This window comes from Mchenga conophoros, linkage group LG7 (genome assembly GCF_057382185.1).
Source record: "Mchenga conophoros isolate Kocher_MC1m ecotype Shallow Benthic linkage group LG7, M_conophoros_male_GT1.1, whole genome shotgun sequence".
Taxonomy (NCBI): Eukaryota; Metazoa; Chordata; class Actinopteri; order Cichliformes; family Cichlidae; genus Mchenga; species Mchenga conophoros.
This window is the reverse complement of record NC_140532.1, coordinates 9,011,080-9,029,229: the sequence shown is the minus strand read 5'-3', so window position 1 is coordinate 9,029,229 and position 18,150 is coordinate 9,011,080. Positions and strand designations below refer to the sequence as shown.

General features: G+C 44.9%; 1 protein-coding gene across 7 annotated transcripts in view; it reads right to left on the bottom strand.

Annotated features, from left to right (window-relative positions):
* Positions 1 to 18,150, bottom strand: part of LOC146569543 (genetic suppressor element 1-like) — a 39,729-nt gene that overhangs the window by 13,281 nt on the left and 8,298 nt on the right. For 2 of the 7 annotated variants that reach the window (XM_085281908.1, XM_085281909.1), the window contains exons 2-3: positions 4,789 to 4,968; positions 3,218 to 3,417 (exon numbers count right to left, since the gene is read on the bottom strand). In XM_085281908.1, coding sequence (XP_085138034.1) covers positions 3,218 to 3,417; positions 4,789 to 4,968 — 380 coding nt within the window. Of the gene's footprint in view, positions 1 to 3,217; positions 3,418 to 4,788; positions 4,969 to 6,629; positions 6,767 to 6,819; positions 6,868 to 11,511; positions 11,798 to 12,537; positions 12,655 to 18,150 lie in introns of those variants that run through there. The other 5 variants (XM_085281912.1, XM_085281910.1, XM_085281913.1 and 2 more) reach the window with 5 other exon arrangements.

Genomic DNA, 18,150 nt, shown 5'->3' with positions numbered 1-18,150 from the left:
TGTGAGTGTGCACGCGCTACATTCAAACAGAGTAGAGGAGTTCTGGAAAAAGACGAGTGAGAAATAAGATGGAGTGATTGCGTAAAAACCTCTGAGCTGCAGCCAGAGGCTCAGCGGAGTGGAAAAGTGGGTCTGATATGTCATAACAGGTCAAGATCAAAGTGGAAAGATGATCCCAATATCTAGCCAACTGCTCCATCCTTCATCACCCACTCCCTCTCTGAGCTTCTCACTCAGATGATTTGGCCACCACAACACTGCATTTGATCCTCGATTGCTCAAAATCACCACCATGACCAAATAGGCCTTTTTTTTGCCAAACCTGCATATAAACACGCATTAAGAAACAAGTACCCCATGCCTGTATCCAAGGCTCTCTCCCACTTTGTCTGGTATGTCATGCGGCATTGTTCTTCATTCTGTTCAAACCAAGCAGCGCTCAAGGATCTGAGAAATGAAGCCAATACTGAAGTAGTCTAGTAGCTGCAATTCACCAAATGGCCACTTGAGGTTGGCTCCAAACCATAGACAGTGTAAGAGATGGATGTAGCTTCTCTGATGTCGCCCACTGGTTTCTAAAGTCCTGTTTCAGAACCTCGAGTGGAGGGTTTCTGCTTCACCAGGGCGGGTCTGACTGTGAAACTGCACGGTCCTTGTTTAAGGACCTGTGATTCACAATTAGTTAGTGAATGATTGCGCAGTCTTATCCCAGTCTGCTAGGACTCTGTGGTGGTGAGGGGAAGGAGACTAGACAAAAGACACTGTGGAAGAGATCCAGAGATTAATAATAAAGGATGATTAAATGCAGAGTGGTGTATAAGCACAGAGAGACAAAAGTGTGAGTGATCCAGCTGTAACTATAAGCTTCATAAAAAATGAAAGTTTTAAGCCCAATCTCAAAAGTAAGAGGGCATTTGTCTCCCACGTCTAAACTGGGAGCTGGCTCCATAGAAGAGAGGCCTGAAATCTGACGGCTCTGCCTCCCATTCTACTTTTAAATATCTTAGGAACTACAAGTCAGCCTGCAGACTAAAAGCAAAGTGCTCCATTGAGGTAATATGGAACAGATAATCCTGAATTTTAAAATAAATTTAAAACAAACTTAATGTTTTGTTCAGCATGACCCAAAACTTGTGGTTAAGCTCATAATCTTAGCAGCAAAGTGTTTACAGAGGTCAAGACAGGGACTGGTTTTTTCCTTTGATTTCTGTAGGACTGATGTCTCTTTGCAAACACAGCTATCGCCATCTGGTGGCATCCATGGTTTATACTGTTTGTGCTCCAAAAGGAAGTCAGTCTTTACAGTCTTTATATAATTTCCATACTAAAATGCAGCAGGCAAACGTGTTTGCAGCCTGCTATAAGAAAAAGGTGTGGTCACTGCAGCCAGCTGTACTGAGCTGAACTGATCTTCTGTGTTCTAAACTTTAATGTTTATGTTTTATGCTTAGCACTTACTAGTAGGCATCAATATATGTGTTGCACTTATAGAGTTTCTACTGTAGCTTGTAAACATTAGCTGCCAAATATCACTTCTAGCTCCAAAAATCACGAAACTCTTCTATAATGAAGACTCCAAAACTAATATTGGCGAATTAATCCATGACTTTACGTTTATTCCCATTTTCATATACACAGTCTATGCTCCAAACTGTAAGGCAAAAAAAGAAAATGAAAAGACTCATAGTCTACAGCAGTGATTAAGCTGATCTAACCGTTTGTTTGCATGCTTGCAGTTAGCGATTAACAGATATTAAAACAAAGTAAAACCAGGAATTGAAAATGAAAAAGTGCTGCGATATTTTTTGGTGTGACGGAGCCACCGACTCACTAACCAACCAACCAAGAAGCCAACAGACCACCAGACACTGATTCTAAATAAGAAACAGCTGCCTGGAACCGTTTAGCAAAGTATGTTAATGAGAAAAAGACATACATTTACACTAATGTGTCATATCTTGTTGCTACAGCAACAGACAGCAGTACAGGTCAGGCTGACCACAGACAAACCACAAACAAATGACCTCTCTCAGCAACACCCAATCTGCTACCTTAGTTTAGTACAACACTTGATTTGCAGTATAATACTCGTGTTTTGAATACGTTTGAATAGTTTTGTATATGCCACTCATGGAAAGCAGATTCAAACCAGGGACGAAGCAGCTTTCCTTTGCCATCTCCCAGAAATCCTCACTAGGTCAAAACGAGACAGGGAGGCAACACATGGACGGTCTGGAGAGCAGCCATCGCATTCCTTGACCTCTGACCTCGCAGACAGCCAATGGCCTTCACAGACCCGGCAATAAAACACACGCAGTCTGCTTCCTTTGGTTAAACGGTCCTTTGCTCTGTCCGCACAGTACGGACAAACACTGAATTAACACACAGCTCTGCTCTCCCGCTCATTCTTACACTCCCTCCCTTCCTTTCTTAACATCCTATTCTCCATTTTTTTCCCTGCCTCCCTCCCTCCTCGATTCTCTCTGAATGTCTGAATAAGAGCCCCAGGCAGGCTGGGCCACAGAGTGGTCTTTGTGAAGGGGGAGAAAGGCAGCTCTGATCCAGGGGGAAGTGGCTACTGTGGGGGCTAACCTCTGCATTGTTTGAGGGGCCTGGTTACTTGCCACAGCTTAAATTCACACACACACACACACACACACACGCACACACACGCGCAGGTCCCCCTTCACATCCTAAGCCTTTTGTGGTGAAGGGTCAAGTACACACACGCACACAATCTGCAGGAAGCTGAAGACAAAAAGTGCCAGTCTCTGCAGCCTCCACTGTGTGTGTATTTTTTAGACAAACACTTAATGTGTTGCTGAAAAAGACGCAGAACAGCAAGGAAGAGGGTGGCTGGAAGCATGAAAATGAAAGCGTAAGACAACACAGAGAAAGGCAGGATGGGGTAAATGAAGAAAGCAACGCTTGGACGGCTGGTTTTGACAGTTGGATGTTGATAAGCACTGGGACTATTTCTTTAATGGAGGGAGCAGCAGCAGCAGCAGGACAGATAAAGGAGACTGAGAGCGACAGACCACTCATCTGTACTGAGAGAACACGAGAGAGAGACGAGGAAGGGCCGAGAGAAAAGAGGAGACCGGCGTGACAGGGGAACAAAAGGTACAGATGCACAGAGAGAAAACAGCAGACATTTTGTCTCAGACTGGCGCGAAACACCCAGAGGTGTGACAGCGTGATGAATGACACGTCTTACCTGTCTTCCGTCGGCCCTCCACAGGCCGTTGCTTGTCTTTGTGGGGGCAATGGTGACTACTGGAGGTGTGCTGGGGACACTGCGGCCCCTGTTCTGGCCCAGGAGGGGCCCTAAAGAGCCCCGCTTAGGGGTGGTAACCGGCGAGCTGTGGCTGGTGGCCGGGGAAGAGACGGGCGACGATTCACCGCTGAGGGCAGAACCTGAGGAAGGGAGAGAAAGAGGAATGAATGACAGCAAACAGCATCTGATCAGATTAAAAAGATTTCACGATCAAATAATCTCCCCGTGGCACATAACTTTTTCAATTTTTTTGTCAACGTGACGAACTAAACACTGTTTCAGTCATTTTTGATAAAAAGCTTTCAAAAAAATGTGACAGAAACAAAGGAAAGTGTAATAATGATACCGGAAGGAAAAGGGTACGAGATGAAAGTAGGTGTGTGACACGCACCAAAAAAAAAAAACTGCTGTAAAAAGAGCGAAGGAAGCATGTCATAAATGACTGTGTTAAAAAGAGGCTGGGGTGTGACACCAAAGGGGAGGTGTGATAAAGGGAGTGTGTGCGTGCTCCGTAACATTCACTCTGGCATTACTCCATATTTCTGAGAAACACATACACACGCACACAAACAAACACACTCGGAAACAAGCAGGAAATAATGAGACAGAGAAGGTAGGAACCAATGAGTTCATGTAGAGCTGCAGGTAGAGAAAATGAGATAGTGATGGAGAGTCGGGGACACAGAAAGAGAGAGAGAAGGGGAGAGGGAGCTTGTTATAATTGGCTGTAATTAGATTCTCATTATTAGGAGATGAATGGAAACGAAGGAAGGAAGAGACAGAGAGGGAGAGGTCAGGATAGGTCAGCTCTTATCCAGCACCTTCATTAGGACAGCAGTGAGCTGAGTGAGGACACACACACACACACACACACACACACACACACACACACACACAACCAAATAGCTACCAGGCAGCCAAACATTTCACAATAATTCACAAAATACAACCATACTCTGAAAGGATCTACTTTCACTTTTACTGGCACTGTGTTTCAATACGCTGTCCAATTTTCATTCATTAACATTGTGTTCCTGTCTTCAAGAAACCGCTTTTTTCTCCCCCATTACATAAAAGATTGATACCGCCGTCGTGTCTGTAGTCTAAATACGAAGCTATAGCAGTCAGTTAGCTTAGCTTAACATAATAACTGGAAGAATAAGGACAGAGCTTTCCTAGCTCTGTCCAGAGGCAACAAATTAAAATCTACCATCAACCGTAAGATTACCCACTCTCCTACGCCCTGCTAAAGTGTCCGTGTGCAAACAAAGATTCCCATTTCTCCATGCAAAAGCTGAAGTATTCCACAGAGGAGAGAGAAACAAGGAAAGTCAACAGGATTTTGTACAAACCTGACACCAGCAGTAAAGGTTGGACTGGGTGTGACACACAAAGAGGAGTCTGTTTGTGTGTTTGTGTGTGTGTGTGCTCAAAAATACGTTAGCTCTCCAGGGCTTGAGGCAGCTGGAGCTGTGTTTGGGTGTGTGCAGGGTGGTTAAACCAGTGCTCACCTCTGGGGTCCTCTGCCTGTTTGGCCAGTTTACGAAGGGCAGCAGCGAATCCAGAGTTTGCAGACTGGGCAACTGCGTTCCCATTGGTTAGTGGACTGAGGGGACTGACTGTAGCCGTGGTGCGACTCGCCGTGGAGATCATTCCTAATGATGGTGACTTATTGGACTCATGGTTCATACCTGGCGAGAGCGGAAAGAAAAGATGCGAGGAACTTTATTATTGATTTGATTAAGCGAAGGCCTCGCTCAGCGTTGCACTCGGCTAACTTCCTGCCTAAAAAAAGATTTCTGAACACAGCTGGTACCAGAGTCATTCTGAATCAACAAAACTCAACTGACAAGTGTGTGTTTGTGTGTGTCTGGGGATGATAGTGAGTGCATACGTGGGGGTCAGCTCCACTAGAGACAGTGTGGAGGCAGGAGAGCGGTGACCCTAATAGCAAATCACACACATGAGTGCACACATGTCCGTTTCCTCAAGGGAGCCACCCAACACATCTTAAGACCGCAGGGGCGTCTACACACAAACCACACTGCGCTTTTACACCCTTGTGGAGCATGCAATCATGTACACACATACATGCAGAAAACAGAAACACACACAGAGCGTCCATCGATCTACTGGACAGAGAACACACCGAGAACAAACACAAGTAAGGTAACCTTTGTCTTCACCCTCTACCCTCTTACTGACCCACTAATGTTAATTACAGCTGGAATTAGCCAGCACCCCTCCACCCACCCTGGCTGCTACAGCACTGACCTCATTAGCACCACAACACACAATCACACGAACACCTTTAGAACACTCACACAGACACATAAAACCACAAAAAGAGCAAACAAAAGGGCCAGAGCAGTAAACACACTCATGAAAAATTCATATGAACACAATGAACACCATTATTGAACGCGCCGCTCGTCACACTGACAACTTTGATAAAGTGGAAGAATAAAGTAAACGGTGGATTTCAGAGCTTGGAAATCTCAGACTTACAGATTCCAAAACAGGGAAAACAGCAGAGTGATTAAAAAAGTATGTAGGAGCATTAAAACATATTTAAACTCGGTTAAGATTGAAAGAGATAATTTAAAAAAAAAAAAAAAAAAAAAAAACGAGAGCTGGTTAGAGGTTAACTCTAGGTAGGTTTCCTTTGCACATGCTCCCAAACATAGAAGCCTAGATTAGAGAGAAATGTGCCGTTTCAGGTTTTATGACCCTGCAAGCTGACAAAAAGCTAGACAGTGTGTGATGCATACAACTGACATGCATGTAGCTTCTGACATGCCACGCTCTTATCTAACAGAACCTGTTTCTATACAGTCCTTCCTCCTAATTTCTTCATGTCTGCGGTCACACATGTATTTACACGTCTTAAAGAAAATTGAACTTGAAACTGTGAATCAGATAGACAGAAAGGGAACGAGAGAGATGAAGAGAGCAAAAGCTCAGATCCTGACAGGCTGTGTGTGTGTCTACATCTCTGTCCCTGCTGAGCCCAGCAGTCAAGGGAGAGATGATAAGACAGTTTCTATCGACTCCTTCTCTCCCTCCCTCTCCCCTCTACTCGTCCACTCTTTCCTCCCCCTCTTTCTCTCCACTCTTTCCTCCCCATCTCTCCCTCTCTTTCTCTCCACTCTTTCCCGTTTATCTCAGCACACTGGAGCTTATTTAACAAAAGCCAACACACATAATCTCCTCTCTGTCTCTTGCTTTCTTTCTTCCTTCTTTCTACAATCTTTTCTTACACCCTCTGATATTTATCCATGTCGTTCACAAACACAGAGACACGCGGGCTGCCGTGTGCATATGCGCATAATTCAATCATGCAAGCACTCACCCTGCCGCTCACTGTTCTCCTCCTGCTTGTCGTCTTTCTGCTCCTATGAGAGTCTCTTTCACTCTCTCCCCTCTCAGCCTTGCAGCTGCTACATGGTCACGTGACCTCTTTTCTATCCACTTCCCACCTCCTCCACCTCTTCCTCCTCCTCCTTCTCACCATCTACTGCCCCCCTCCCTCTCCAGCCTACCTTTTACTCCTCTCTTCTCTCACTTTTTGTATCCATTTTCTCTCCTCAGACGCACCCTCCACCCCCCCACCAACCAACCCGACCCTCTCTCCTCCTCAGACAGCGCTTTCTGTCGTTTTCTTTCCTCTCTTCATTCTTCAGCCTTCCTCCTTTTGGCTAGCACTCATGGGAGGGTGGCGTGGTGACTGGAAGGGGATGAGTACGAGGAGGGAGGGAGGGTGCAGGGTGATGAAGGGGAGGGTGTGTGATTTGAGCTCTGTGTGTGTGTGTGAGGTACAGGGTAGTGTTAACCCTCCATCCATCACTCTGTCTCTCTGTTAGTCAGTCCTGTCTGCTCTGGGATGCAGGAGGTTATGTGGTGGGGTTTACAGTGACCTTTAACCCTTCACCTCTGACCACTGCTGCTCCTGACAGCGGGAGGGCTGACATATGAAACACACAACAGCCCTAAATACAAATTAAGGCTTTTTTTTTTAACTCCCTCTCGAAATCTTTTTTTTTTTTTTTTTTTAAAAACAGGACAGATTGAGTAAACATGACTAAAAGGCGCCGTGAGGCTCTATTGCTCACTGCATCAGAAAACAGCTGGGTGTAAGAAGAGGAAGAAGAAGAAATGGAGAAACAACCTTAGGCAGGAAAATGGGAATTTTTGCCTGAGGATGGTGCTATACGAAAGACCATATTATTATCAGCAAACAATAGGCCTCACCCTGTGTGCGCTGTCCATTTCAGATAACCACGCAGATTCATTTAAAAGAATAGAGTGTGTTTGCGAACAAGATTATCATTACAGTTATGACACACACGCTGATATCAAGCAAACATGTTGACATCACATTAAAAATAAACATATTAGCAAGGCTCAAATCCACTGGCTGTCAGCTTTTCTGTGTGGAGTTTGCATGTTTTCTCCAGGTGCCTCCAACGCCCAAAGACCTGCATGTTGGGTTAACTGGTGATTCTGAGTCGGCCGCATGTGTGAATGGGCTTGGCTACAGCACCCCCCACAGTTATGCATATCTACTCCTAATGATCACTGTTAAGCCTGTCGTGAAATAATAGGGATAATATGCAGGTCTTTAAACCATCCTCTCTTTAATTAAGCCAACTTTCTTCTCATTGGCTGCCCCTCATAAACAGAAGGTTTGAACAGCAGGTGGGTGGGACTACTGTACTGGCAGATGACCATATTAGGGATATCTGCTCTCATTGACATCATACTGAGGGAAAACACGAAAAAAAGCTTGAACAAAGCACTTAGGGTGGCCTGAACTTTCGGTTATTACTAGAAGCTTTGGTTATGTTTTAAATGAGAATCGACCACTGGAACATATAATAGGCAAATAATAAGAAAAAGCACAATAGGTGAACTTGAAAAAAAAATCCTGTTGTTACAGTTGCTACTTGCTCAGAGTCGGTGTATTTGGGCTCAACTGTGAGCTTAGTACAGTAGACATGACGCTACTGATAGCATGTAATTTACACAATTTTACAACAGCAAGTTGCACCACGCAGATTGTAAAATGCACTTTTTTACTCAATCCTTTCTTGAGCTTTAGAGATAGATAAATGCACCCTCTGTACAACATTTCTTTGCAGTGCACTTAGTTTTCAGCGTTGACCTAAGTGACCAGCGATGCCTCAGCTCCTAAGAAACCCTGTCGAAAAGCAGAAACTAGCAGGACTTCCCCACAGCTGCCAAAATGGAAACTGCACGAAATTCATCTGCACACAAACACACCTACATACAGAATCCCACCCTGCTCAGCATGATGCAAGAGATATCAGACATGTTGAGGCCTGCGTCTTTAACACCTTTACCCTGCCCCTCTCTTCCACTTTTACTCTTTCTCTCTCTCTCACACACACACACACACACACATATACACACACCACACACGACTCGGGGGGACTGTGAGGACAGCGGGGGAGGTCCTGCTCTGCCCCGTCAGCTCATTAAAAAAAAAAAAAAAAGCAGTGTGTGTGTGAGAGAGAGTGCGTGTGCAAGCAGGGATTGGTCATTAGGAGGAAGAAGAGGTTGGGTTGTAACATACTACCTAGTTATTAACTCCCATCACACTGGTATATGACCGCATATGTGTGTGTGTTCTTGTGCAAGCTACTATTTTAACATTTAAGACATTAAACTGGCTGTTTACAAACTGTTACCCAACAGCAGACCAATAATAAGTGTATACACACACACACACACACACACACACACTAAATATGCTACATTTAAGCTCTAAGATGTTATTATCTGGACCCCTACGGCTGATAGTAATCACAACAGTGGCTACTGCCGTTGTTACAATAGCTGGCAGACTTGTTCAAATTCCTCTGACACAACACACACACACAGACACACACGAAGAATGAGAGAACGAGAGAGAGGAAAAGTAGCCAAATGTTTTACAGCCTCTTAAACTTGTCTGTAATAGCAGTCAGAGTGGCGTCAACACAGCAGTCTCCTGGGTTACTCCAGGGGCTGCTAAATGGCTTTACTAGCTCCAGTCACTCTGCAGCTTGCACAGAAACACTTAACACATCCTTACAATCCATAAACAACGAACACTCTCCCCGACTCCAGCAACTCACACACACTCACCCGACACAGGAAAGGGTCACAAGTTAACGTGAATGTAAAAAAAAAAGGAACTAAAAACAAAAAACAAAAAACAGTGTCAAACACATGCAGGCCGTCTGTGCGAGTACATGAAAAGGAAGGCACATTCACAATTAGCTGACTCAGGAGTCGGGAGCTGTGCGTCACAAAACGTATGCATGTGACCCCTAGGGACCAAACAGCCAGCACGGATTTATGGTCCTGGGATAAGTGGAGCAGAAAAACCACGTACTGTAATAACCGACACCTCCGGCAAACAAAAAACAAATGCATGCACACACACACACACACACACACACAAAAAAGGGGAAGTGCATCCAAAAACACGCCAGGGCAGATTGTTAGAAGCACGTAGAGGTATATGAATAACAAAGAAAGCATGGGAAGTGCAGCAGCCATTACTCTGCTTTATGCTTTACAGCGAGGCCGCCAGAGCAGAGCCATGTTTACTGTGCAATAATAACAGAGTCAAGATGTTAGTGAAAGGTCTATAAATTATCACAGCCTCAGCTTAGAGTTGAAATGTGGGCTGCCAGTGGGTAAAAAAAAGCCTCATGGTTACATATCCTCTTCTTTTCCCTCTTGAACCTAGGGCCTTCCCTTCCACCTTCCTCTGGCTGCAAGGCATTGCTCCTCTTTGGGTGAACCCCTCTTCTCAGTGTGTCTACGAGCCTCTTGTCACTGTCTTTCACATACAGAAAGAAGATATAAATAGTGGCTGCTCTCCTGCCTCACACGTTCCTCTATCTGTCCATACTATAGTTTCTTTGCTTGTCATTTCCCCCTCGCTATCTCTTCTTCAGCCTCCTACCACTCACTCCACAGCTTCTCCGATCACGTCTGCTGCGTTTCTGCCTTCCCCCCCCATCTGTGTCATCGATCTCTTCTACAGCTTGTGCCTCAGTCTCACCTCTCTGATACAGAAATGATGGGAAAAAAACAATAAAAAATAAAACAATCTGAGGAAAACCAATCTTACTCCCGTCTCAGTTTATTTTGGCGCCTGGCGAGCGCCTGACTCCTGCCTGCAGCCTTTTTTTTTTTTTTTTTTTTAAACTCGGCGTGTGTCAGGTGTTCATGTGCTAAGCGTCAGTGGCAGAGGTGCAGACACAGAGGGTCGTGTCAGACGGTTGACAGCCTCAGTTACTCCTCCTCTGGCCCGAGGCCCGCTCTGTTTTACCAGGTGCCGACACTGTCGTGGTTAGACGTCGACCATCTGAGCAAACACGAGGAGGATGGAGGGGGGATGGGTTGAAGAGAACACACACACACGCAGTCTCATTGCACAAAGGTGCACAAAGACACACCTGCTAAACAACTGTTGCTGTAGTAAACAATCATGTTGGTGCCCAGAGAGTATTATTCAAACTGTGAAGATGTTCAGCAAATCAGAGCAAAGTCGACACTTGTTGGCCCAGGAGTAAATTAAGCTGAATGGATCTTATGGATTATTTCCTTGCTTATTATCACTGTACAGATTAGGCCAAAGCTGCACGGCTGGGGCACTTTATTTATTACCATCAGCACCTGCCCTTCATATCAGCTCATGTAGCCAACTGTTTGCTCAGCTACAGAACAACACCAGATAGCCCTCAGGTCAGATTATGCACTCAAACGCTTGTGCAATCATGAGAAAATATTCTAACACAACTATCCAGCACTGAAGGCGAAGAACGCCACAGAAGAAGCAGCCAATCACAGCTGGCACCAACAGGCTGAACCTGCAAAATTACAACATCTCATCCCACAGAGGACACACCACTTAGTCTAAATCTAAAATAATAATAATAATAATAATAATGATGATGATGACAATAACAAGTCAACAAAATACCAGAGTAGGTTTTGTAATCTGATTACACAGAAACACTGATGTGAATGGGAAGCCATAGTATGAGCAGCATGAGCAGCATCTATATGAGAAGGAGGTAATTAAAGAGATTGGAGGTTTACTCAGTAACACCCCTGCTGAGCAGCTGGTCTACGGCAGGTCAGGAGCAGCACATGGTGCATGAAGCGCACGCGTGCACGTATGTGCTTGTGTGTGTGTGTGTGTTGAACTCCACCTGCGGGCTGTGTACACACACAAAAGCGAAGGGGATCCGCTTGACTGCTGCTAATGCGCCCGGCGGCATCTATCTCAGCCAAACAATACAGTCGCTGTTAAAGGTCCCGGATTAAAGAGCGACTCTTCTGTCTCCCGTGGGTGCTGTGAGATGAACTATCAGAGGGAAACTGTCCCACACCGCCGCTGTTGCTGTGTGAGCGCTTCCCTCTGTCTTCCTGTCTATGAACTTTGCTCAGCGCAAACAGCACAAGTGTTTGATCACTGACAAGTTTGGCAAGAAAGACGCATAACAAGGAACCACAAACACCTTTAAATACCCACCCTGCAGCTGCGCCCAAGTTCACCGCACGGAGCAGGAAGTGGATCGGTCTGGCTTCAAAATAAGAGCATTTAGAGATTCCCAACAGGACAGTATATTAAGTAGCTTTTAAATGTCTTTGAATTTTGAGCCTTTAACGTGTCTTTGTGACACTAGGGATTATTTGGTTCCAGTATTTGGTCCCAGCATTAGAGTTTAAGATTTTATAAGCTTGTATTTTAACAGAGGAAACCAGAAGTGGCTCGCACCTGCTGTCTGTCAAGATGGACCAGTTTTCCCTATCACATATTTTCAACTTATTCAGCCTTTGAGTGCGGTATGACTAAAAATAACTTCAGTTTCACTCTTCACTTCTAACTATCCGACTTATGTTGGCGAAGGAAAATAACAAACAGGATATAACCTAAGCTACACACACACACACACACACACACACACACACACACACACACACACACACCAAAGCTTTAACGCAAGAGAAAATATAACACCTTGAAGTCGGTGTAGGCACTGATGGCTATAACAAAGAGAAATAAAATACTGTAAAAGAAGTCGGGTCAGTAGCTGCTCAGCCCCGCAGACAACATCCAAGCAATGTTAACTCAACAGAGACAGGCTCAAATGAAAGACCTCATCACTTTCTCCAGGTAAGAACAGAACAAACAAAGACTTTTGTACTGAAACTGCAGAAAACACACAACTCACCGCCACTCTAAAGAAAACAGAATCCTTGGTTATCGCGCATCCTTGTGTGGATAAATGACGGCTCTGCCGCACGGCTTGATCTCACAGAGAGCAGTACGACACTCAGCGATGTGGAGATGTAGGAAGGAGAAGGACAACTCATTAACTGTCCTCACAGAGAGAGAGGGGGGGAGGAGGGAGGGAGGCGGGGAATGAGATGGGAGGGGGAAGTAAGGAGGAGGAGGAGGGCAAGCACCTGCTCCTCTGATGCTCCCTGGAGAGATGGAGGGATGGAGGGAAGGAAGATGTGGCCCCAGACTGCTGATACCTCACAGCCCGGACATGTTTACTGTCCACTGGAGACAATCAGATCTGTTCAAGTCAGCTCCTCCTGCTGTTACTGCACACTCACACCATACAGAGAATCACTATCAGGCTCATTTGAACTGATTTACGTTTGTATACTATTTCTTTAAAGTAGCCATTCCGATATAATGTAAAAATACTGCTTAGGGAGGCAGTTAAATTGCAACAAGTCTTATTGCAGTGGATATTAAAGGCTACTTTATGATTTGTTATGTATGAATGCTAAGCAAAAGACATGCAAAGTGTCATAAATTCAAATGTTTCCAAGTATCTGCAAAGGAAGTCTGGGAAGACACCCTGGACTCTGAGTGATGCTCCAACCTGACTGTACGCTGACCTCAACCATGCAGCCAAGGATTGTTTTTCAAAAGGTGACAAAGCAGAGACAAAGAGGCTTGTAGCAGCTTGTGGAAAAAAACAGAGGAAGTGCTGCTTGTTTCTAGTAGAATCGCTGTCACCATAACATTTTTCTGTGAAGTGCTCTGTGGGTTAATTTTTCACCAGCTTTGTGTCAACTTTGTGGTTACGTTAAACAGGTAATGTAGCAAATCAGTTACTTATTTACAGATAGATAGATAGATAGATAGATAGATAGATAGATAGATAGATAGATAGATAGATAGATAGATAGATAGATAGATAGATAGATAGATAGATAGATAGATAGATGGGTTATTTGAAGCGAAAATACCATTAATACACTTCACTTTGGTTTTCTACAATATTTGCTGAAGTTATAAATATGCTATGTTAAGTATCAAGTCCTAAACATGTTTAATACCATTCATCTATCATGATGTGCTATAAGCTTGCTCAGCCAGCTTCATTTAGTCTAATATTTCAACATCTCCCCTGGGCCTCTCTGTCTCCGTCTTTCTTGATCATTCATCCCTTCATTTCCTCATCCCTCTCTCCTCATCTCCCAAGCAGCTGCTCCACTTTGCAGCTATTTAACAGCTGTTTTGCATCAATTTGCGCTTCAGAGTGCAGATTTCTACCTTGTCCATCCTTCTCCTCCCTCTCACTTTTCTCTTTCTCTCTCTCTCTCTCCTTCCTTCTCGTCTTCCTCTTGCATTTCTAAGATGCCAGACACACAGTAGCACCAAACAGCCTTGATGTTTTCCTCAATGAATAGACTTTCTCCTTCAAGTCTTTCCCTTTCCATTCACTGATGAAAGACTCTCACACACACTAGCCTGCATAAGTGCAGAAAAGACACTCATTTGTACACACACACACACACGCACACATAAACACATATGCATATGCACACAGATTAGCCACCCCCTACTTCCCTACTTTTCTCTCTATGGAAACAACAAGTACTAAAGGAAGCAATGGAAAAGAAAAGAAAAAGTGAGGCTCCCCTATAATCCTCAAATCCCCCTCTCTTGTACTCAAACCTACACAAGAGAAAAGAGGGGGAGTGAGTGTGTCTGTATGTGTGCGCGTGTGCAGAGACTAGTGTAGCCTGACATGATTTATGGTTTGGCTGTGCACTGCAAGCAGACACTCTCAGTTTTCTCTGAGGTGGGTGTCTCACCTCCATCCTTTGTGACCTATACAGGTTGTATAGCTGTGTCTGTGTGTGTGCAGGAAAAAGACAGGGAAAAAGAAAAAAAGGAAGGCGGGAGGACGACAGACTGTAAAATATACACGTGCAGGTGCATGAAAGGGAATCCAAACCTGATTGAAAATGGGCTGCCCGTTCTGCTTGTTTGTGTGTGTGTGTGTGTTTGTCGGGGTCACTGCACACAGCGGCGTGTATTCTCCGGGTGGGTTACACTTGCCGGTTGGACTGTTGGATCCCCCATTAAGCAGCGTGTAAAAGAGGCCAAGCACAGAGGCCATTATGAACTCCAGCGGTAATAGCTCCAGGAATCTTACTGCCTCTGGAGACCCGGTCATTAGCCTATTCCTCTCTCATAAAGCCCTCTATCCATCACACACGCAAGCATACACACATTTGTATGCAGACGCAGCCACACGCAAACACGCAAGCACATGCACCGTTTGTCTCCGTCTCCTGCTCCCTTTCTCTGTCTATTCATCTCTGGTGAAGGAGGGAATAGTGCTGGGGATACTGCTACAAGAGCAATCCACCAAGACATCCACAGATGTCTTTGAAAACAGATGCACCCGCTCGCACATAAACACACGCACACAAACCAGTGGCACGCACGCACACACACAGATGCTCATTTACAAAAGCAGCGAGGCATAATATCAGCCATGAACCCAAACCCCTGATTATTTAAATGTATTCCTCCTTCCCCATCCAGTGAAAGTGAGATGCTGTAGCAGCCTGTTAGCCGCGGTCAGGTAGGAGATTACAAACAGAAACACTGTCACATACAATGGAGCTACGCGGCTGGACAAGCATTATAATAGCAACTAAATCCACCTTCTGAGCCTTCTCTCTCTTACACATAGATGTATGTGTGCATACACACTCTCTGCAGGGAGATTTACTGGCAATTCAAACAGTGGATACAAACTGTAGAGACAACAATAAGATGAGTACAGTCTTTATCCTCAGGCAGCTGCACAGACACACACACATCCTGTACAATGGTATGTTCATAACTGCCATGCAAAACAGCGTCCACGAATACACACACACACACACACACACACACACACACACACACACACACACACACACACACACACACACACACACACACAAAACTCACACCCTCAAAGTATGCAGACTATAGGCAAAGCAAAAGTTCCTTTTTTTAAAAATATGGGCACATGCATATCGACACACACACACACACACACACACACACACACACACGCACGCACACACACACACACACACACACACACACACACACACACACACACACACACACACACAAAGTCATGCAATGTACTGTATGTACTATCACACCCAATTCAAAGGGAGTCCAGAGAGAAAAGATACCTGGGGATGGAGACACATTGGCAAAGGTAATGCTGGAGTCAGTCACTCTGTCCTCGGGCAAAGGAAAAACCAAACCCACACACACATGCACGCCACATGCACACACACACACACGCACAGTGCTGTAAAGATAAGCACTAATCCTGTTTATTACCTCCCTCCTCTCTGCACTCTCCCTCTCTTTTTCATTTTATCTCTCTCTCATTTTCTCCCTCGCTCCCCTCTTCTCTTATTTTTCCTGTCTCTCCTCCTCAAGCCTATTTTAGTAGCGGTCGCGCGCACACACAGACTCACACACACGTTGTCAGTTTACTCCTGTGATGTTTGTTGGCCTGGGGCTGAGACGAGGAAACAGGGAGGGGAGTGTTGATGTGTGCTGCTCTTTTCCAGCTCCAGCTCTGTTCACGTCCTGCAGAGAGAATTACCTTCCCTTTGTCTGTGTGAAGGGGCTGCTGCCTTTACCATCTGTGCAGCGGATACAGTGGCAGGCGTGTGTGTCTGCGTGTGCATGTGTGTGTGTGCCTCCTTGCATGTGCATGTGTTTCCATGCGTGTGTGCATGTTTCTGTAAGACTGTTGAGTAATCCTTTAATATAAAGACATTTTTGCAGAATCTGATGTATTAAAAGAGAGGGAGGGGCGTGTTTGGAGTTAAGGCTTTGTGATAAGAATTGTGTGTAAGGGTCACAGAATGAGTGCCATCACATTCATCTGATGTGTGTGATATTAATGCTGAAAAAATAGTGCTGTTTGGGAGCTTTCAGAGCGTTCTCATGTTATTTTTTTGACCTTGGAGGCAGAAACTGAAAAAAAAAAACCAGTCAGCATCCTTCTGGTGGCTGACCTCAAACTTTTGATCAAATCACTTGATGCCCGAGTTGCTCAGTTGATTCTTTTTGCATGGTCACTTCCTCAGTTTAGTTCTCTCAGTTTTCTTAGTAGTTTTATTCCTTGAATAAACATCCTGTTTAGGTTTTCTAGGTACAAATCATTATTTATTTTGCTTTTTTTTTTGGAATGCACTCCACAGCTTGATTTTGCTAACTAATTTATGTAAAAACCTTTCTTTCTCTTCCACTTGCTTGAAATGTTTGCACAATTTTTAAAAACTGATATTGTTTTTTCTGGGCAGCACGGTGGAGCAGTGGCTTGCACTGTTGCTTCACAGCAAGAAGGTCCTGGGTTTGAATCATCTGGATGGAGGCCTTTCTGCATGTTCTCCCCATGCAGTTAGTGAGGTTAGGCTAACTGGCGATTCTAAATTGTCTATAGCTGTGAATGGGTTTCTGTCTGTGTGTGTTAGCCCTGTGACAGATTGGTGACTGGTCCTGGATGTAGCCCACCTCTCCCCCTGTGGCAGCTGGGATAGGCTCCAGGGCCTCTATGACCCTGAGCTGGAAAAGAGGATAGATGATTGTTTGGTTGTTGTTATTTTTTGACTTTTTATGGTTATTCTCGAAGGTTTCAGAGTGAGCCGAGCTCTTTTCATGTAGGTGCACCATCATAGCAAAGTAATCACATTTTCCTCTATTTCACTCTTTTAGGCATCAATTCCACCTCTTGTACTTTCCTCCACCTTCATCTTAAACCACCCACATTCTCTCTCTCTCCCTCTCTCTCTCTCTTGTCCATCTCTCTCCCCCTTGACCCTCTCTCTTTCTTTCTACCTCACTCTCTCTCTCCAGATTGGCATGGCAGAGAGCAGCAGCTTGCCGTGGTCAGGCCAATTATTTACATAATTATGATCTCCCACTTAACCACATGATCCCTTACCTGGGCGTGGGCAATTAAAGCCGCCGTCATTATGCAGATTATGCAAATGCAGTCATAAGCAGAACAAGGTGGCGATAGCTCATGTGAGCAAACACATGCCCTGTAACCGTGAGCGTGCTCTGTTGGTGTGTGTCAGCTGTGTGCAGCAGGATGTGGGAACACACTTGTCAGTTTTCTGATTTGTTAATTGTATTTTTTTTCTCGTGCCACTTGTTGACCACAAACTGTCTAAATGTTCACAGGTGGCGCTCAGTTTTCGTTCTTGATGCAGCTTTGCTTTTATGAGCTGAGATTTTTATGTGACCAGCCTTCAAACAATGAAGAAGAAGGGTTTTTTTTGGTTTACAGAGGTCAACATACAAAGAAAATTAAGTTTTAAGACTCAAATGTTGTTCGACCTTAGTAGCACAACCAGCCAGGCTGTTCCAGCTGTCAGGGCGAGAGATGGGTTACACCGTGGATGGGCGTAAACAGAGAGACGCACGTCCATTCATGCTCAGCACGGTCTCCAGTTAACCTAACATGCATGTTTTGGACTGTGGTAGGAAACCAGAGCACCTGGAG